Source organism: Ornithorhynchus anatinus, chromosome X1 (genome assembly GCF_004115215.2).
Source record: "Ornithorhynchus anatinus isolate Pmale09 chromosome X1, mOrnAna1.pri.v4, whole genome shotgun sequence".
NCBI classification, from domain to species: domain Eukaryota; kingdom Metazoa; phylum Chordata; class Mammalia; order Monotremata; family Ornithorhynchidae; genus Ornithorhynchus; species Ornithorhynchus anatinus.
Window position 1 is genome coordinate 44,411,900 of NC_041749.1, and position 21,064 is coordinate 44,432,963.

The 21,064-nt window shown below is 52.2% G+C and overlaps 1 protein-coding gene across 4 annotated transcripts in view; it reads left to right on the forward strand.

Moving 5' to 3' along the window:
• Nucleotides 1-21,064, forward strand: part of JADE2 (jade family PHD finger 2) — a 127,850-nt gene that overhangs the window by 71,940 nt on the left and 34,846 nt on the right. For all 4 annotated transcript variants that reach the window (XM_029050420.2, XM_029050418.1, XM_029050419.1 and 1 more), the window contains exon 5: nt 13,752-13,921. In XM_029050420.2, coding sequence (XP_028906253.1) covers nt 13,752-13,921 — 170 coding nt within the window. The remainder of the gene's footprint in view (nt 1-13,751; nt 13,922-21,064) is intronic.

Consider the following 21,064-nt stretch of genomic DNA (forward strand, 5'->3'; position numbering starts at 1 on the left):
AGCTGTTCAGGTAGCCACACAGAACACCTTTACTCAGCTGCCACCCTGAAATAGTCAGCCCACTGAAACCAGCCGCTGACTGTGGCCTTTGAGTTTCCAGGCAGTGTTGAGCCCAGCACTGAGGAATTTGAGGTACCGGAGGGTGAAGAGTGGGGAAATGAGCATCTTTCCCCCAAGAGTTGCTGGAGGGAGCAGTCCAACCATTAAGTGCCAGAGCCACAGTGCGCTTGCAGAACCACAAGCCCCAGAAACCCCTCAGACAGGGATGTGATGGCAGGTGTGACACAGAAGTATGGCAGCCACTGGGAAAGCCTCTGCCTGGGTTCCGGCCAGGCGTCGGTGGGGCTGGGGGGCTGAGAGATGTGGGGCCCTGGCGGGTGTGGAGATTCCATTGATTGATCAATTAATGAGGCACTCACATCTCAGCCTCAGTTCTCAGACATCATTCACAGAAGGCTGGGCCACCCCATTTGGCCTGTGTTTTTGCCAGGCGTTGGCCCGTGGTTCTGCTACTCTCCTACTACAACCCAGCTCACACACTTTGCTCCTCTAATGCTAACTTTCTCACTGTGCCTCGATCTCGTCTATCTCACTGCCGACCCCTCGCCCACCTCTTGCCTCTGGCCTGGAACACCCTCCCTCCTCAAATCTGACAGGCAATTACTCTCCCCCCTTTCAAAGTCTTATTGAAGACACATCTCCTTCAAGAGGTCTTCCCTAAGCCCCCCTTTCCTCTTCACCCACTCCCTTCTGCGTCGTCCTGACGTGCTCCCTTTGTCCTTCTCCCCTTCCAGTCCCACAGCACTTATGTACATATCTGCAATTTATTTATATTAATATTTGTCTCCCCACCCTCTAGACTGTAAGCTCATTGTGGGCAGGGAATGTGTCAGTTTGTTGTTGCATTGTACTCTTCCAAGTCCTTAGTACAGTGCTCCGCACCCAGTAAATGCTCAATAAATAGGATTGAGTGAATGAATCAATCTCCTGGACCTTCCAGACTGGCGTGATCGGAGAGCGTCTACATCAGAACCTGTCAGATATCAAGACAGAGCTGACCCTCACCCCTGTTGCTTCAGTCCTCTCCTCCCCCACCAAAATCTGGCCACTTTTCACAGCATGGATGACCACACCTCAACGTTTCCCCATAGAGAAGGCACAACGCCCTGAATGCCCAGAGAAAGAGAAGCCATTTTACTGAGCCGGGCCCTTAACCGAATGAAAATAGCCCCTTTAAATTGCCCAATGCTTTTGAAGTTCTAGGGAGCTGCTGAAGAAACCCCTGGCGACTCAAACTGGCAGAAATAACAATATCAGCATCACCACTGAGGGTTGCTGGCAGAATTATCTTTTCTCTGACTTTCCTGAGAGCCGATTTATTTATGGGCAGGAGCCGAGTCTAATTTAACCTAGAATGGAGGTAAAAACAAGATGACTGCAGAAAAGGCCTTTCCCTATAAGAGGAAAGCATGTTGTGCATAGAGGTGGCTTGTCATCGATCCCTCGCACGCTAATAAGAGGCCGCCGTGGGGGCTGTTTGGGCTCTGGCAGGCCCTCAGGGTGCCGGGCTGCTTGGGCACAGCCTTCTGTGATAAGGAGAAGCCGAATCCTTGGAGCCTGGTGGGTCTGCTGCGTCTGGAGAACTGTGACCCCCTGGGGTCCCAAGCTGACCTCATTCTCTCCTTGGTCGTCTGCAGCCCGTTCCAGTCCCAGCAGTCACGGTTCTGGGATCTGGCCAGTTGGTGGGTTGATTCGTGCCAGGGAGACTCAGTGGGGACCCCCACCTGTGATCCGCCTTGTCTCTCTTGCACCCCTCCAACCTCCCCGTCTCACCAGGTGATCGGTTGGCGCTGGTTTGAGGCTAAGAGCAGCTGGGTTCTGAGCCGACAGGCAGTACCAGTGAGCCGCCCCAGCGGAGCCCAAGGGGGTCGCGGCGGACAGACGAGATGAGGGGCTCGTCCCGGGCGTATGGGGAGCCGTGCCAAGGCGGGATGAGACACAACCTAGCCCGATCACTTTAGGGAGGGGAAATGAGTCCAACGCCACCCCCAGGGGTCTGCAGACCAAAGGGCGTAGCTTGGTCAGGAAGGGTCTCTGAGCACCACTCTGTGCGGAGCACTGTGCTGGGCCTCTCTTGTATTGCAGAACATTGCTGGATGCTTGCTGTGGGCAGTGCGCTGTGTTGGGTGTCTGCTATGTGAAAGGTGCTGTGCTTGATGCCTGTTCTGTGCAGGGTGCTGTCCTGGATGCAATGTGATGTACTGGACGTCTGCTGTATAATAATAATAATGTTGGTATTTGTTAAGCGCTTACTATGTGCCAAGCACTGTTCTAAGCGCTGGGGTAGACACAGGGGAATGAGGTTGTCCCACGTGGGGCTCACAGTCTTAATCCCCATTTTACAGGTGAGGTAACTGAGGCACAGAGAAGTTAAGTGACTGTATGCAGAGCACTGCTAAATGCAGAACACTGTTCTGGGTGCAGAGCACTGTATTGATGCCTGCTGGGTGCAGTAGGTCAAGGTAGACGGGTTGAGCTGCATCGGTCTCCTCGCACCACGGCACCGACAGCATCAGGGGCATGTTTAGGAGAGAGCAACCCGGTGGGCCCAGACCTCAGAGTGCCCCCACAACTTGGCTCCCGGCTGGAGTCATCCTCTGTCCCCAGGGGAAGGCCGTGGCTGCGGGGAGGTGGATGTGGACCCCCGAGGTCTTAGAAGGATCGAGTGGCGAGCAGTCCCTGCCTCATTTGGTGGGACCGCTGCTTTTCTCCGACAGTCGATCTGGTGTCGGGGCTCTTCGCTCTCTGTCATGTTCACCTTTTCCCCTTACCCGACCCCAGACCTCCCCCTCCTCTTCCGTCTCCCTTCCCCTCACAGACATGAGTCACCGCGGCTCTGCACGCAAGATGGCTTTCCTCTCCTCTGCCGGCCCCCATTACGGTGCAGTGGTCCTTTAGTGCTGACCGCGCCATCTCGTTCCTGTCTCTCATCTCTGTGAAGCTGAGTTTTGTAGCTCAGTATAAATGGCCCCGTCCCACCGTGCGTCCTTATTGTTTCCGGGCATCAGTGTCCGGAAGTCCGCTCGGCACTCTCTGAGGCCCGGCTTGCCGGCCGCCAATTTACTATCCTCCTTCGCCCCACTGACTACATTAGGAACCTCGGGCCTGAGTGAACGTCCTCGATCTGTTCTCCAGCATTTAGCTCAGCACTCTGCCCTCAGTAAACATCCAGTACAACACTCAACACACAGTAGGTGCCCAGGACACTATTCTGCACCCAGATGTCATCCAGTCTAACCCGTAGCATACAGTAAATGCTCAGTACAGTGCTCTGAACAGAGAAGACACCCCATCCGACCCTCTGCCCACAGTTGATATTCAGTCACCGCTTCTGAATGAATGGCTGAATGGTCCGGTGGATGTTTCCTGCAGCTGTGACTGGGGATTCTTCAAGAATGTGTATTTCTCGTTGGGCGCTTCTACTTTTCAAATCTTTCCGGCAGAGCAGAGCATGGTAGTTGCTCGGATCGTGGTGGGCTCAGATTCCAGCAACTGCTTGCTGATGGAGGGTGAGTCTTTCCCCCAAGGGATGAGGGCCACCAGCAGGTAGAGGTAGAAGAGGGGAGGAGGAGGCCTCCAATTCAGTAGCCCCCAGCCTTCCGCCATTTGGCTCCCCTACATCCTGGTGGTCTGAGCTTAGCCTGGCTTGCAGCAGGGCGAGCCAGACCCTAGCTTCAGCTTGGAGTGGGCAGGCCTGGGTGATCCTGGGGTCAAAGTGGGTGCCTGTGGTTTGGCCAGACCTGGCCCACCTGCTTCCGGGGTGAGGATGAGGTGGGGGAGGAGGAGAAGGAGCAGGAGAGGGAGAAGGAGAAGCGGAAGTGTCCTGTCCGCCAAGGAACGATTCTAGTCCGCTCTACCGCTCTGGGGCTGGACAGGAAATTCCATTTCTATTGCAAGGAGCAGCTTCGGGCAACTTCCTGAGGAGGGCTCGGGCCTCCAGAGGTTAATAATGTTCAGGAAACATATCCAGGTGGCGGGGAAGTGAACAAATGCATTCCACACACTCTCCCAGCCCGGGGCCCCGAGAGGCGGGAAGAGGCCATGAGGGGTAGTTGGCAGTGCCCCCTTAAAATGAGGTCTGAACCCCCAGCTTGTATATGTGTGTCCATGTGCACACAGGTGTGCACGTGGGTGTATTTGTGTGTGTGTTTGTGTGTGTGTGTGTAACCGGCTTGGCCTAGGCAATAGAACATGTGATGGGTTGTCAGGAGACCTGTGTTCTGGAGAACTCAGGCCTCAGTCCTCCTCATCTGCAAAAAGCACAGATAAGATCTCCCAGCTCTTCCTCCCTCTTTCCTAGATTCATGAATCCCGGAAGGGACGGGGCAGTGGACACCCCACCCCAATACTTAGCACAGGGCTTGTCACAGAGTAAGCACTTCATAAATGCTTTGTTTCTTATTAATAGAAAAGCTTTGACTCCAGAAAAAAGCGGCAGGGAAGTCAAACATTAAATGCCTGGCTTTGGTTTTCTGCCCAAAGCCCAGACTCTGTCACCCTGTAAAATAAATGCTGCTCCAGAAAACGGAGTACCCCTCCATCCCCCGCAATTACCCTCCATTTTCCATCCCAATTTTCCTCACCGCTGCAGTCGGGGCTCACTTGAGTTTGGGGCGGTAGTTGATCTTTTGTCCACATCCAGATTGGTCTCTTTACGAAGCCATCGCCAATGTTGAAAATTGGGGTCTCAATTTTGGAGGGCGGCAGGGAGCCCCAGCCGGGTGCCTCCCCTCCCCCACCAGATTTAATCGGGAAAGCCTTACAAAAAGGAGCGGGTTAAACTAGTGGAAAAAGGGGAAGTGGTAGGTAGGTGTCTCCTGCCTCTCCCCTTTCTGTTTCTTCACCCCTGCTGGAAGCCAAAGGTTACTTAATTTGCTAATGTCCCTGTAAAACCAAATTTGGCGGGAGCAACATTAGAATAGTACAAGCTACTTTAGGCTAAGGAGGCTGCCCATATTATGAGCTTTCCCTTTCGTTCTTCCCCTCCCTCTGAAGAACACAGAGGTGCATTTCCATGGCAGCAGGTTGAGCGGCAAAAAAGTTCTTTCCCACTCCAGCAAGGTCACAGTCCCAGGCCAACTGTCCCCCACCCCTGACAAACACCCCCCCCCCCCGCCACTGCCCTGCCACACCCTGGTAGCCCAGACAGAGCTGGCTCTTGGGTTTGTTAGTCAGGTGATGGGCCGTGGGAAATGAATGAATGAGTCAATCAACTAATCCGTGGAATTGACTGAGCTCCAACTGTGTCCAGAACACGGTATTGGAATCTCCCGTGTAAAACAGCAGCGTGGAAGCCACGTGGCCTAATGGAAAGAGCAAGGGAGTCAGAGGTCCTGGGCAAGACACTTCATTTCTCAGTGACTCAGTTTTCTCAATTGTAAACTCGGGAGGAAATACCTGTTCTCCCTCCTGTTGAGAATGTGAGTCCCACCTGATTAGCTTGTATCTACCCCAGTACTTAGAACAGTGCTTGATACACACTGTAGGTGCTCAACAAATGCATTTAGAAAAAAATAAAGAGGAGCCCTGCCACTATGGGCATTCATGTGGAGTGCATGACCCAAGAACAGGGTCCAACCCCAGCCTGTGCTCATGGTGGTCAGCGTGGTTGGTCCCCACACCCAACCAGGGTGTCTCTCCATGGCTCTAGCACTGCATCTGCTCGCAAAGGACTGGACCATCCAGTGGTGGCTCTGCCAACAAGAGGCCCAGGCCCCAGGCCTCGGGCTCCCTACCCCGGGTCAGGCTAAGCCCGCCCTGAGCGTGGCCTTTGTCCATACCGGGAGTGAGCCCTGGCACAGCATGGCACGGTAGATAGGACACAGGCCTGGGAGTCAAAAGGTCTTGGGTTCTAATCTCAGCTTGGCCTTTCTGTAGTGTGATCTTGGGCAAGCCACTTCACTTCTCTGGGCCTCAGTTACCTCATTTGTAAAATGGGGATTGCAGCTGTGAGTCCCAAGTGGGACAGGGACTGTATCCAACTCGATTTGCTTTTATCCATCCCAGTGTTTAGTACAGCATGGCTCAGTGGAAAGAGCCTGGGCTTGGGAGTCAGAGGTCATGGGTTCAAATCCCGGCTCTGCCACTTGTCAGCTGTGTGACTGTGGGCAAGTCACTTAAGTTCTCTGTGCCTCAGTTACCTCATCTGTAAAATGGGGATTAAGACTGTGAGCCTCACATGGGACAACCTGATTACCCTATATCTACCCCAACACTTAGAACAGTGCTCTGCACATAGTAAGTGCTTAACAAATACCAACATTATCGATTAGACTGTAAGCCCATCAATGGGCAGGGCTTGTCTCTATCTGTTGCCGAAGTGTATATTCCAACTGCTTAGTACAGTGCTCTGCACATAGTAAGCGCTCAATAAATACTGTTGAATGAATTGAATACAGTGACCGGCCAGGCCTCTGCATCTGATCTCTGATCGTCCTTGCCTGGGGCCCCATGACCCCACCTGCTGCGGGATCTCAGGGTTCACGGGTTCATTCTCAGGGTTCATTCATTTGTATTTATTGAGTGCTTACTGTGGACAGAGCACCGTACTAAACACTTGGGAGAGGACAGTTTAACAATAAACAGACACATTCTGTGCCCACAATGAGGGGCCTGTTTCGCCAGCTCTCTGCCTCAGGTGACACAGAAGGAAACGGCCCACTTGTTTGTGTGTGGTCTGTACAGCCCCCTGTCGTCCACACCTCTCGTGTCTGTGCAGTGGTGTTGTGATGATCACAGCCCAATCTTTAAGCTGACTCCCCTTTAATAATAATAATTGTGGTGCTTGTTAAGCCCTCACTCTGTGCCAGGCGCTGTATGAAGCATGGTGTAGTTACAAGATAATCAGGTTGGACACAGTCCCTGTCCCTCGTGAAGTTCACAGTCTAAGTAAGGGGGAATAAGATTGAACCCCCATTTTACAGATGAGGCAGGTGAGGCACAGAGATGGGTCACACAGCAGACAAGTGGTGGAGCCAGGATTAGATCCCAGGCCCTTTAACTCCTAGGACTATGCTCATTCCACTAGGCCAGACTGTTTCTCTAGGCCTTTTCTTTCCAGAGCTGACATTCCAACTTTTCAAATGGCAGGCTGGCCCGCTGAGGCGGCTTGAGACTTTATCATCAATCTCAGACTCCTGTGATGACTTTAAGGTGCACACCAGCGACTATCCCCATTGGGGCAGGACCTATGATGTCGAGGTTGCATGATTTGGGTCTTTTTCAGCCTGATGCAATTAACAGCATGTGCAAAATCTTGAGCAAGCAGTTGTGTGTCTTGAAGAGAGTTAGCCTCTAGTCCCCAATCCCCCAGCAATTGCAGCTAAGGATTGAGAATCTTTGACACCTTTGCCTTGGCATGGAATTGCTGCAAATTTCAGCATCCAGCTCCCAGGCAGTCCTTCATGCGGAGCCCACATTTCATACCCCTGACCTCGTCAGTCAGCGCGGCGGCTAGCCCAGTGAAAAGCATCGGTGCAAGAAGGCACACCTGCTTGATCCCCATTTGGGACAGTGAAAGGTGTTGGGAAACAACAGTATTCCAAAACTCTGACTAGCATTCTATATTAGAGCTACTCTGTGATGTTAACAGACTTTTAAACCAGACAGCCAGATTTGCGAAGCCCAGCCCGGGTCATTCCGAGATGTCGAGTTCAAAGGCTTTGTCAAACCCCACCCCCCTGCATTTCTCCCTATTTTGTCAAGACGTAGGTCTTGCCAGTAGTTTCAGGCCTGGATCGAAAGCCGCTCTGGCTTTCTGGAATTATTTTTACCAGCTGCCGGTAGGTTAGATGGCTCACCATTCCTCTGGTTAGAAGCTTCCCAGCAAAGGCCAGGAGCGATATCCCACGATGCATGAATGAAAATGTAGCATTCCCTTTCCTCAGACAGTGCTTTCTGATGAGTTTGTACGCACCATTCTCGTACACTGCCGCAAGAATGCCATCTGGACCAGCGGCTTTTAGATCTAATTTTAGTCTTCGGAGCCTCTGACGTCGTTAGCGGAAATGTGGGGTGGTTCTTTGGAGGAAGCTGTCCCTGGTCGCTTGGAGTGATGTCCGAAACTGTTGAGGGGCAGTTAAAGAGTCTGGTCCCCTTCTCCAGGGTTGCCACCCAATTGGTCATCAGTGGTCACTCATCAGCATTGATGGTGGGATTGACACCACTGTGGTATTGCAATGGAGATGAAAGACATGCTCTCTGCCCTCAGGGAGTTTCCTAACTAATACAAGACACAGACGCAGAGTAATCGAATGTACAGGAAGAAGAATAGGATAGAAAGATGGACAAGTGCGTATGTGAATAGAACATATACTAACTATTGTATCGTATGCTTCCAAGCATTTAGTACAATACTCTGTGTACAATAAATACCATTAATTGAGTGATTAATGAATGTACCAAAGTGCTACTGGGTGGCTGAGATGACAAAGTGGCAGTTGGGAGTATGTGACCCGAGAAGAAAAATTAATCAGGGAAAGCTTCCTGGAGAAGTTGGGCTTTGAAGATGAGGAGATCTGCAGCCTGTTAGATTTCCTCCAGGCAGGAGGAAGGGTGTGAGCAAGTGATCAAAGGCAGATGAGTGGAGGATGAGATACCATGAGAAGGTAAGCTTGAGAAGAACAAAGAGTGTGAGCTGGGATGTAGTGGGGAAAGAGAGTGGATAAGAGGAGAGAACTGATGAAAAGAGATGACTTCAAAGTGAGACTGTTGTCTGAAGAGCAGGACCTGAAAGATGAACTCCATTAGGTGTTTTCTGGCAGTCCAGAAAACTGCCAGAGCTCAGAGCATGTAGGTTTAGCAACACCCTTTGGTTCAGCTGGAAATGTGACTCTGTGGTTGTGGGCTGAGAATAAGGGGCCTTATCTAGAAAGAAGGGCCAGGCTGTCCCTGCCCCTGTCCTATCATCTGGCAATCCTAGCCCTTACACCCAACACTGTATATATATTTACTATAACATAATTTTTTCCCCTTTCCACTAGATCAATCAATAAATCGTATTTATTCAGCACATACTGTGTGCAAAACACTCTAATATGTGCTTGGGAGAGTACAGTATAACAGAGGTGGTACATACGTTCCCTGCCCACAATGAGTTTACAGTCTGGAGGGGGAGAAAGACATTAGTAGAAATAAACATTTAAATTATGGATATGTACGTAAGTGCTGTGGGGCTGAGGGGGAGGGGTAGGTAAAAGGGGCAAATCACAGTGCAAAGGCAAAACAGAAAGGAGTGGGAGAAGAGGAAATGAGGACTTAGTCAGGGAAGGCCTATCGGAGGAGACGGTGTGTTTAATAAAGCTTTGAAGGTGAAGAGAGTGACCTTCTGTTGGTTATGAAGAGAAACGAGTTCCAGGCAAGGAGTCAATGCTGAGATAGATGATATCAAGGGACAGGGAGTAGGTTGGCATTAGAGAAGTGAAGTGTGGGGGCTGAGTATGAAATCAGGGAGGTAACATGGGAGGGAGCAATCATTCCTATGTATTGAGCACTTACTGTGTCCAGAACACTGTAATAAGTGTTTAGCAGAGTGCAGTACAACAGACGTATTCCCTGCCCCCAATGAGCTAAGGTAATTGAGAGCTTTAAAGCCTATAGTAAGGAGTTTCTGTTTGATGTGGAAATGGATGAGCAAACGTTGGAGGTTCCTGAGGAAGTCGGAAAACATGGACTGAATGGTTTTGTAGAAAAATGATCTGGGCAGCAGACAGAAGTATGGACTGGAGTGGAAAGAGACAGGAAGCAGGGAGTTCGGCAAGGAGGCTGATGCAGTAGTCAAAGTGGGATAGGAGAAGTGCTTGGTTTAACATGGTAGCGGTTTGGATAGAGAGGAAAGGGCAGATTTTAATGATATTATGAAAGTTGAACCGAAAGGATTTGGTGACAGATTGAATGTGTGGGTTGACTGAGAGAGATGAGTCAAGGATAAGGCCAAGGTACAGGCTTGTAAGACGGGGGAAGGTGGTGCTGTCTACAGTGATGGAAAAGTTGGGGGAGGATAGGGTTTGGGTGGGAATATGACTAGTTCTGTTTTGGACATATTAAGTTTGAGGAGTCAGTGTGGCATCAAAGTAGACATGTCCTGAAGGCAGGAGGAAATGTGAGACTCTAGAGAAGGAGAGAGATCGGGGCTGGAGATGTAGATTTGGGAGTCATCCTCATAGAAGTGATTGTTTGAAGCCATGGGAGTGAATGAGTTCTCCAAGACTGGAGGAGAACAAATACTTTATCGCCACTGACCTTTGAGGGTTGATTTCCCTTAGAGGACCACATGACCCTCAGGCCACAGTGGGATTCTGGGATGAAATTGTCCACCCACCCACCCGACCCCAAGCCTCCTCCTGAAAATCTCTGGGCCTATAGACTATGACATCGCAGCATGTGCTAATTCCAGCAAGTGTGGTGGTATGGTGTGACCTCTCCCCCAGCAGTCACACCATACAACACACACAACGTTGTTCTAACTGTGTTCCCCAGAGTCAGCAGGGGCAGCTCTCACAGGTGCCATCGACAACCAAGAGGTGATGTATGCTACCTGGGGGTGGAGTCTGTCCCTGAGCCCTGGAGGGTGGCATCAGACCCGGGGTGGATTCCAGAGGTGAAAGATGCCCTCCCACAATCTCTACTGTGGTGCCCAAAAGGCTGCAGGCAGGTGTGATGTTGTTCCAGGGAAGACTGATCCCACATAGGGATTCCAGTGGTCCAGTGTGGCATCCGACAGTGCAACACTGCACCTGGCCAGCTGCTGCATGTCTGTGTTACTGGACCTCTGCTCTGTGTCCGGTGGACTCTGAGCACTGAATGTGCCTGGAAAGTGTAGCAGTCAGATCTGAGAGGGCCCAGCCGGGACCTGGCGTTGGCTGACTGCCAGCTTTGGTACTGAGGAGAGGAAAGATGGGCGGCTTCATGTGTGACCCCTGACCCATGCCAGACCATGGCGCTGCAACCAGATGCCAGGCCCGGCCCAGGCTGAGCCCCATGCACGGTGTGAGAGAAGGCGGCGGGCTGACAGACGGAGGCTAGCAGCCAGGGCCCCCCACAGCCAGTCGCTGGGAGGGACCCAAGTGCCGGCAGTTTTTCTCCTTGAAATATCTCATCCAGACAGAAATGTCAATGGGCAGAGACGTTGCCCAGAAACAACAAGGCAACAGCAAGGTCCAGGATTCCTGACGGCCAGCCCCCGGCCACATGCCACTCCGACTTGAGGTTGGCAGAGGGTTGCCTCTGGCCCCGGGAGGCTGAGAAAGGAACAGGGAGCAGTTTGAGGAAGGTGAAGGCTTCCATGTTCTGCTAGCCTACCTGCTCCACTCCCACTGTGGTGCCTGGCTCTTGAGGACTGGCAGCGTGGCCCAGCCAAAAGAGCAGAGGGCTGGGAGTCAGAAGACCTGGGTTATAATCCCCACTCCACCCCCTGCCTGCTCAGCAACCTTGGCCAAATCACTCACTCTGTGCCTCAGTTTCAGTAGGAATTAAATACTTGTTCTTCTTTTCCCTTGGACTCTGAGCCCTGTGTGGGACAGGAACTGGGTCCGTTCTGATTGGATTGGATTGTATAAATAAATAAAAATAAATGATGGTATTTGCTAACTGCCCAAGCACTGTTCTAAGCACTGGGATAGATACAAGGTAATCAGGTTGTCCCACGTGGGGCTCACAGTCTTAATCCCCATTTTACAGATGAGGTAACTGAGGCACCGAGAAGTTAAGTGGTTTGCCCAAGGCCACACAGCAGAAAAGTGATGGAGTTGGGATTAGAACCTACGACCGCTGACTCCCAAGCCCGTGTTCTTTCCACTAAGCCATGCTGCTTCTCTACTCCAGTGCTTGGCACAAAGTAAGCACTTAACAGATACTACAAGTATTATTATTATAATTTAAGTCCCAGCTCTGAGTGACCTCGGGGAGGTCACTTCAACTCTGTGCCTCAGTTTCCTCATCTGTAAAGTAGGGGTGAGATCCCTGCTCTCCCTCCCTCTTGGAGCTCCGCATAGGATCAGGACTGAGTCCGATCTGATTATCCGTTATGTAGCCCAGGGCTTAGTACAGTGCGTGTGCTGTACATGCCCCAGTGAATAAAGCACAGATGCCACAATTCAATACAGGGTCTAAATGTTCAAAAGCCGTGTTGGCGGCTGAGAGTATGTAAGTGCTGAGGTGGTAGTTGGGAGGATATAAGAGCTGTCGGGTCAGGGGTTACACTGCTCCTTTTAGGCACAGATTGGTTTCGCTCTCTCAGCTCCCCTCCTTCGTCCGTCCCCTCAAGGCAGGCTCGGGGCCCAGGACTAGGTTAGCAGCAGCCAGGTTGGCCGGCAGGCGGGTGGAAGGGCAGCGTTTCTGAACAAGGCAGAAGGCAGCCGGCAGCCCGGCAGCATGACTCTCGGCACCATGACTCTCCTTAACGATGGGATCCTTGAGCTGCTCACTTCCATTTCTAAGAATAGCCGGAGTTTTATTGCTCCTCGTCTGCTCTGATAGCCCTCCAAGTAATGACTGTAATCGCTTTGTCATAGCTTGACCCCCCCTCTCACCTGAACCCAGAATAGCATCTCCTGCAGCAGCCCCAGGACCATTAGATTTTGCAGCTGGGGGTTTTGTTGCTAGAGAAACCATTCTCTTAGACACACACACCCTTTCCCCCACCCTCCAAAAAAATATATGGTTATTGGACCCAGAAATGGAGGCGTCAACTCGTGAGTTGAAAAGAGAGGGCTGGAGAGATCGTCCAATCTGTACCCCTGCCTCCAAGCAAGGTCACTCCTCTGTGGCTCCTATGTGAGGTGAGAGGAGAAGGGTCTTTAACTTTTAGGGGTGCTTTGTGCTCCTGGGAGGGTGGGTATGTGGCGAAGTGGGGACTTTCCCCAAGCTGCCCACCCCAGGGTCAGTTCACTGTTCACCTCGGCTCTGCCCCTGAAGCGGGCTGCAGTGATGGGGGCTTGGGGAGAGCAAGGGGCAGGGTGGCCAAGAGGAAAGCGTGCAGGGCTGGGAGCCAGGAGGCCCGGGTTCTAGTCTCAGCTCTGCCCCTGCCCCACAGAGTGACTTTGGTGCAGATACTTAACCTCTCTGTTTCCTCTTCCTTATAATGGGAATAATACCTGCCTTTCCCTGCCACATAGAAATGCGTTTGTTTATTCAATCATATTTATTGAGCACTTACTGTGTGCAGAGCACTGTACTGAGCACTTGTAAAGTACAGTTCGGCAATAGTGGGCTCACGGTCTAGAAGACTTGTGAGACAAGGTGCGGTGAGGGAGCCCGTTGTTGGGTAGGGATTATATATATTTGTTGCCGAACTGTACTTTACAAGCCCTTTGTACAGTGCTCTGCACACAGAAAGTGCTCAATAAATACAATTGAATGAATGACTGTGAAGGCACCTTGGAAAACAAATTCAAGATAGAACCAGATAAGTTGCACATCTGGCTATCACCTACACGCAGACACATACGCAGACATGGCTGTGCCCGCGAACGTACGCACCACACTGGTACCTCAGACGCTATCCACGGCTACGTCGGCCCTGCCCATTGTTCCCTTTCTGCTTCCTCTCCTCCCTACCCTCCATTGACCAGAAACACATCCAGGATGAGCAGTGAGCCGGTTGACTCCACCGCCTGTGTGCCCGACGAGGGCATCTCCCCCCACTTCCCTTTCCATCACTCAGCAAACTCTGTTTCTCTCTTTCTCTCTGCTAGGATCGTGCCCCTGCTGGAGCCTTCCCCAGCCCAGGCTTCCCCTCACAGCCTCTCCGGGGCGGACCTCTCGGAGGTCACCCAGACGTACTGCCAGGAGGTCAGTCGCTACGACCTGGATGAGATCGATGCCTACTGGCTGGAGCTGGTCAATCTGGAGCTCAAGGAGATGGGTAGGTGGAGCATGGGGGGTAGTCCACGAGGCTTTGCGGGTTGGGGGAGGAGGGATGCGGATGTGGGACTCCCTTGGGCTCCTGAGCAGGGGGAGCAAGGAGTTCTTGGCATTCCCAGGTCCCAGACCCAAGGGAAGATCCAGCTCGAGCTGTGGGTGAGCCAGACATCTGGTCACTGGGACCCCAGGACTGAATCCGGTTTAGGCTCTACTTGGGGCAGTGACCAGGGGAGGCGGGGAAGCCAGATGACTGACAAGGCAGAGGGTCCTGTCTTGCTGCTTTTGCTGGACTCAGTGCCCCGTGATAAGGAGAGAGAAGTGAGAGAGCCCAGCCCCTGATCTCTGAACCCCTGTCTCCCTCCCCACAGTCCCCAAACTTCCAGGGGATGAGTCTGATACTTGTAGGGCCTGGGTCTCTACAGCTGTGGCATCAGACCTCCAGAGAGAGATGTAGGAATGCTCCCAGAGCAAGTGCTGGTGGGGTTCGTCCCCTCTTCTGGCTGGGTTTGCAGGGATGGAGGCTGGCAGGAACTCCTGCGTAGAGACGCGCACCCCTGCTGGCTCTGGGGGTGCCTCACCCTTCCCCCCCCACCCCAGAGCCCTGCCCAGTCATCTGAATGGGACACGGAACTCATCTCTGGGGCGGCATAGGAAAAATTAGGGAATGGAGCCAGAGGCCGGCCTAAAATTCCGGGCCTTGGATAGTTGAGAAATTCCACCACTGGAGAATCCAAGGCACTTGTGCTGCCATCTGAGTATGTCCGCAGGGCATGCTAGCCCATGCACACAACAACATCCTGGTAGGAGAAGAGATTAGCCTGGACCACCTCCTGGACCACCATCTTCTACCCCAGCATCGGGCCCCCACTGTCTGGCGGCATGGAGCCCAGGTGGGTCTGAAAATTTGCAGTGGGTGGGTGACCCTGGGTGCCCATTAGAGGTGTCCGCTGAGGGGTAAGCGTGATTATGGTATTTATTGACTCTGACTCTGTGTCAAGGACAGTGCTCAGGGCTAGGGAAGATGCCTGATCATCCAGTGCAATACAGTCCCTCTCTCTCCTGGGAGGACCTGGATTCTAATCCCAGCAATTCCACTTGTCTGTGCCTCAGTTGCTTCATCTGTAAAAGGGGGATTAAGACTGTGAGCCTCACATGGGACATGACTGTGTAATAATAATAATTATGGTATTTGTTAAATGCTTACCATGTGCTGAGCACTGTTCTAAGCACTGGGGTAGATTCAGGGTAATCAGATTGTCCCACGTGGGGCTCACATTTTTTAACCCCCATTTTTACAGATGAGGTAGCTGAGGCTTAGAGAAGTGAAGTGACTTGCCCAGGGTCACACAGCAGACAAGCGGCGGAGCCGGGATTAGAACCCACGACCTCTGACTCCCAAGCCCATGCTCTTTGCACTAAGCCACGTGTACAATCTCATATCTACCCCAGCACTTAGTACAGGGTCTGGCACATAGTAAACACTTGAATACCATTTTTTAAAAAAGATTAATGGTATTCATTGAGCATTTACTGTGTGCAGAGCTCTGTACTAAGTGCTTGGGGTGGTGAGGGATGTGAAAGCAATTTGCAAATTTGGAAAACAAATTCAAGATCCAGATAAGCCACACATCTGGGTGTTATCTACATGCATGTGCAAACACACATCACATCACACTGGGAACTCAGGCACTGTCCACGGGGATGTTGGCCCTGTCCATGTTTGCCTCCCTTCCTCTCCTCCTCCCTTCCCTCCATTGACCAGAGCCAAGGAAACACATCCAGGATGAGCAGTGAGCCAGGTGATCTCACCGCCCGTATGCCTGGCGAGCGTATAACTCTACAGAGTTGGTAGGCATGTTCCCTGCTCACTGTGAGCTTACATTTGTTAAGTGCTTAGTATATGCTAATCCTTGTGCTAAGCACTGAGTCAGATACAAGATAATCAGATCAAATACAGTTCCTGTCCCACCTAGGGCTACCAGTCCAAGTAGGAATTTATATTAGAGAAGCTCTTAGTGGAAAGAGCATGGGCTTGGGAGTCAGAGTTCATGGGTTCTATTCCCCGCTCCACCAATTTTCAGCTGTGTGACTCTGGGCAAGTCACTTCACTTTTCTGTGCCTCAGTTATCTCATCTGTATAATGGGGAATAAGAATGTGAGCTCCACATAGGACAACCTGATAACGTACTATCTATCCCAGCACTTAGAGCAGTGCTTGGCACATAGTAAGTGCTTAACAAATACCATTATTATTATTATTATTATATTAATGTTTGTCTTCCCCTCTAGACTGTAAGCTCATTGTGGGCAGGGACATGTCTATCAACTGTTGTATTGTACTCTTGTAAGTGTTTAGTACAGTGTTGTGCACGTAAGTGCTCAATGAATACCATTCGTGATGATGATGATTACGGCAACTTTCTCCAGCTGTCCGGGAGCTTGATAGGCTAGCAAGCCACTTCCCAAAACAGCATAGCTTCTCAGAGGAAATATCAAACGAAGTCCTTGTGGAGGCCACAGGTCACCAACAGAAAGATGACCTTTCTCCGTCCCTCACTCTGCCAGCCATGAGGGTGGGGGTGGGGTGGTATTGTGGAGAGTCAGCATGCCAGGAGCAAAGATTTGACTGGCTGACTCAGGTGAATAGGCTATTTACTGTGCCCGCTGAATGAACGAATGAGAGTCGAAAATGATTTGAGCAGAAATGGAAGCTGATTTCCTCACGAGTGTAAGAACTAAATGTAGAAATAGAGCCGGGAGCCCCCTCTTCTCCTTGGGGCCAGAGAGGGCGCTTCTGTCTTTGATTGAGTTTTTCCGAGATTTCGCACCAGGGACGGGGATCTCTGTTCTGAGACTTAAATTCAAAGCAAATGCAGGATTCTGGCAAGGGCGGTGCCGATGTCTCTGCTCCAAAAGGGCTCTCAGCAGCGGCCAGCGGCCTCTGCACACACACACACACACACACACACACACACACACACACACACACACGCTAGTCGTCGGTGCCCCAGTTGGAAACAGAACTGTGAAGTGGTCTTCAAACCTCCCCTGCTACAGTGTGAGTGCTGCCTGCTGGCTCTCTCAGCCTGACTCTGGCCGTCGGCCCAAGGTCCCAGAGCAGCTCGGGACCACTGCCGGAAATAGCCGACACGTTCTTGTTTGAGCTCCACTGTGTAACGGGCTTTGAGCCTTGTGTATGTCTGTGTGTCTGTGTTTGTCTCTCCCTCCCTCCCAATCAGATGGCCTCAATTCATGGCATCCTCCTCTGAGGAATCTTTCTACCTCTCCCTGCCTTCTCTCCCTAATTGGCCTCGGTCTTCTCATGGAAATGCACCCAAGAATAGGCTGACTACTGGCGGCCCTCACAGATAGCGGTCACTGAGACACATGTGAGGTTGCATGTGTTAACTCTGGCCACGCAGTGTTACGAGATGAGATCATAAGCGTCGTTTTGCCAAAGTCTTCCCAACTCCTCCCAACCTCAAGACCCCGACCCCCGCCCACGGGGATTCTGTTAGCAGCATCCCCGCAGGCTGGGACTCAGTTAGGATTGAAGTTTCGGAAGTAATCCAGATTGAATTCCCAGGAAGACTAAATATCCTTCTAGTCTGCTCCTGGGAGGCAGGATATCAGGACCAGAGGCTAAGTTGCAGAGGAAAGTGGAACTGGTCTGTCAGTCAGCCAATCAGTGGCATTTATTTAGTGCTTACTGTGTGCAGAACACTATATTATGTACCTGGGAGAGGACAGTACAATAGAGGTGGTAGAAAGAATCCCTGCCCTCAAGGAGCTTCCAGTCTAGTGAGGGACCTCTACCAAATATGACACACTGCGCTCAACCCTCAAGAAAGTACAACAGAGCAACATGACCTAGTGGAAAGAGCCCAGGGCTGGGAGACAGAGGACCTGGGTTCTATGCCCAACTCTGCCATTTGTCTGCTCTGTGACAATGGGCAGGTCCCTTAACTTCTCTGTACCTCAGTTGACTCATCTGTAAAATGGGGATTTAGTGAGCCTTGTGTGGGACAGGGACTGCATCCAACCTGATTTCTTTGTGTCTACCCCAGTGTTTAGAAGAGTGTTTGACACATATGTGCTTGACAAATACCAGGTCCTGTTCCCTGCCCAAAGGGAACTGCCCACAGTTCAAGGCTGACCAAATAGAAAGGTTTTGTAAGCAGTAGAAAATACCAGCATCAGATAGAAGCCACCCCCAACCATGTTTGGAGTGGGCTTCCACCACCCTGAGGGCTGGGCCAGCCCCTCTCTAAAGTGGTCTAGTGGTTGGGGTCGAGGTGGTCTCTATCAGAGCTCCCCCTTGAGCCAGGCTGGGTCTTGTTCTCCATTGGAGTCTGGGTGGATTTGGCTGGTGATGAAGGGGGCTGATGGCTCTCAACTTCAAAGGGTTAATGACTTGAGCATTCCCAGCGCCTCCAAGGCCAGGTCCCCGTGCCCGTGGGCGGCCCCACTCATAAAACAGGTATTGTCAGGTCTGCTCTCCTTACCTGACTCAGAGCCCCGGATGGGCGCACGAGGCCCTGGCCCTGCTCGGGGCTCAGCTGGCACAGGTGGGAGAGGTGCCAGCCAGCGGCGGGATTTGCACAGGCTTGTCTGTGGCCCAGCCGGGCAGGCTGGAGAAAAGGGTGAGTCTTGGGAAAGGGCCTCATGGCCCCGAACAGTGCTCGGCTCCAGCCAGTTGCTCAGCTCCGACCTAAGGTCGTCGGGACTGGAGACTTTGGAGCAGTTTTGGGAGAAGCATCTGACCCAAGATCCTGTCTCCTTTCTGAAAACCAACATGAATAGTAATGATGGTATTTATTAAATGCTTACTGTGGGCCAAGCACTGTGCTAAGGACTAAGGTAGATCCAAGGTGATAATTAGTTTGGATTCGGCCTCTATCCCACCCAGGACTCAAGGCCTAAGAGGCAGGAAGAGTGGGCTTCTTTCTCACCCCCATTTTACCGGTGGGGAAATTGAGGCCCAGAGAGGTTCAGTGGCTTGCACAAGGTCACACAGGAGTCAGAGCTGGGACTAGGACCCGGTTGCCTGGCTCCCAGTGCCAGCTTTAAGTGGAGAGCTGCCCCCTCAAGGGGGCATCTCCCAGCTGGTTTCCGGGCCAGCTTCCACGTGCTCCGTTTCATACATGCTGTAGCCTCTTTCACGTAACGGTATTTATCTGGTTTGATTGTTATTTTTTTGATATCTGAGAATTTGACAGCTGTAATGGCCCCCAAGGAGGATTTCGAGAGGAGGGTGTAGAGGGAGGAATGGGAGCCCAAGAACCAAACACAATAGTTAACCAGGATACTGACAGTTAAACCCCCACATCTCCCTCTCTATGCTGTTCCTGCATCCTCCCAGGGATCAGCAGACCCAGGAGAACTTGGCTCAACCAACCATACTGGGACAGGGAGCTGAGCCGGAAGGAGAATTGTGTGCCCTGGTAGAAGTCCATTCTTGTCTAGCCACTCCCAGCCTCCCCATGAGAGCCTCTTGGAACGGGCCCTTGCAGTGGACAGAGCCACTCCCGGATCCTGGCGGGGTCTTGGTCCCCCAGGGACTCGGGAGGCGTGTGCATGGCGCTGACTGCGCTTGTGACCACATCCTCCACACCGGCCCCAAGGCTAAAGGGGAAAGAGGAGAAGGAAAGTGTGGCAGCTCTTGGAATGATGGGAAATTCCAGTCAAGGCGCCTAAAGGCACCTGGCAAACCAGTCCTCTCTGCCATCCATCTGGCACCCTCATGCGAGCCCATAGGGTCTGTTTCCTAAGCAGGCTGGCCGTTCCCCTGGGTCTGGGGCCAGATCTCCTTAACATAGTTATGGCCTTTGTCAGACACATACTATCTGTTAAGCGTCAAGGGAGATACGTGATTATTAGATCCATCCTTACCCTCCAGGGCCCAGGAGCGGCTCTTTCCGCTGAAGGCCCCTTTTGAGAGGACAGCGGCTATAGATCTCCCCAACACCGGGCTCCCAAGCCATCTCCTCCCCATTTTACAGATGGGGAAGCTGAGACCCGGAGTGGGTATGTCATTTTCCCAGGGTAACGCAGCAGGCCAGTGGCAGAGCTGGGACTAGAACCCGGCTCTCTTGACTCCCTGTCCACCAGGTGATGCTCCCCCAACTGGTTCTATATGCTTCTGGATGCAGGGCATAGAGGAAAGGGGAAGGGGTGGCGGTGGTGGAGGTGACAATGGGAAGGGCCCAGGAAAGGTAGGGGTGGCGTCCCTCCCATCCCTGATCAACCTATCCCATCTCTCTCAGCTCTGTCGCTCGAGGCTTCTCACTGCTGCCCCTCTCCTGAGCGAGTTCAGCTCTTCCTTCCTCAACAGAGCTGGAGGTAGCACGGATGCAGTTGACTGTGACGACCCCCGCCCCCGAGGCGGAGAAACTAGCCCAGGAGGAAGACAAGGTGTCTGAAGTGGCAAGGGCGAGATCCCGGCCTGAAAACATTGTGGGGTCCCAGTCCCCTAAGTGGGCTCCAGAGTCTCCCTCCTCTGGTGGGCAGAGAACCTGTGGCACAACAGGATGTGGGCACCAGGGGTCTTGTCACAACCCCCCATTATCCTGGGCCCCCAACCAATTGAGGGCTATTTCTGAGGGGTGCGAGTGACTAAGGAGCCAGAAATCAGGGCTCGGAGGAAAGGTTAAAGGCATTGGAGATTAAGTTGTCAGGAAAGGAGAAGGGGGGAGGGAAGTTAACTCTTGGTGATCTTTGACCTGTTCTTCTCTCTCTCCACAGAGAGATGAATGAGCAGACACAAGTTCAAACTGCTGTAGGAAGGAGTCGGGCTAGACCTGAAGAAGAACATCTTGACTTTGAGGGCTGTTACCTGAGCCCAAGCTGGCTAGGCCCGCTCTCTCTTTGTACTGGGAACAGAGAGGTTCCCAGTATGCTTTGGCACGCTCTTATCCGGAGGCAGGGCATCCCCCTACCAGATGGGTCTTTGACTTTTGTTCTGTGTCTTCTGGGCTTCCAGGTGGGCCTTTTGTGTGCATTGAATGGGCACAGCCTTAGAGTCTGAAGAGTTAAGAGGGTCAATCAGTCATTTGGCCCAGAGCAGGGGAGCCACATCAAAGAAGACCCACCCTCATCTCGCTGCATTGGAACTGGCCCGAAAGGGCTATGCAGAAGTTGCCAT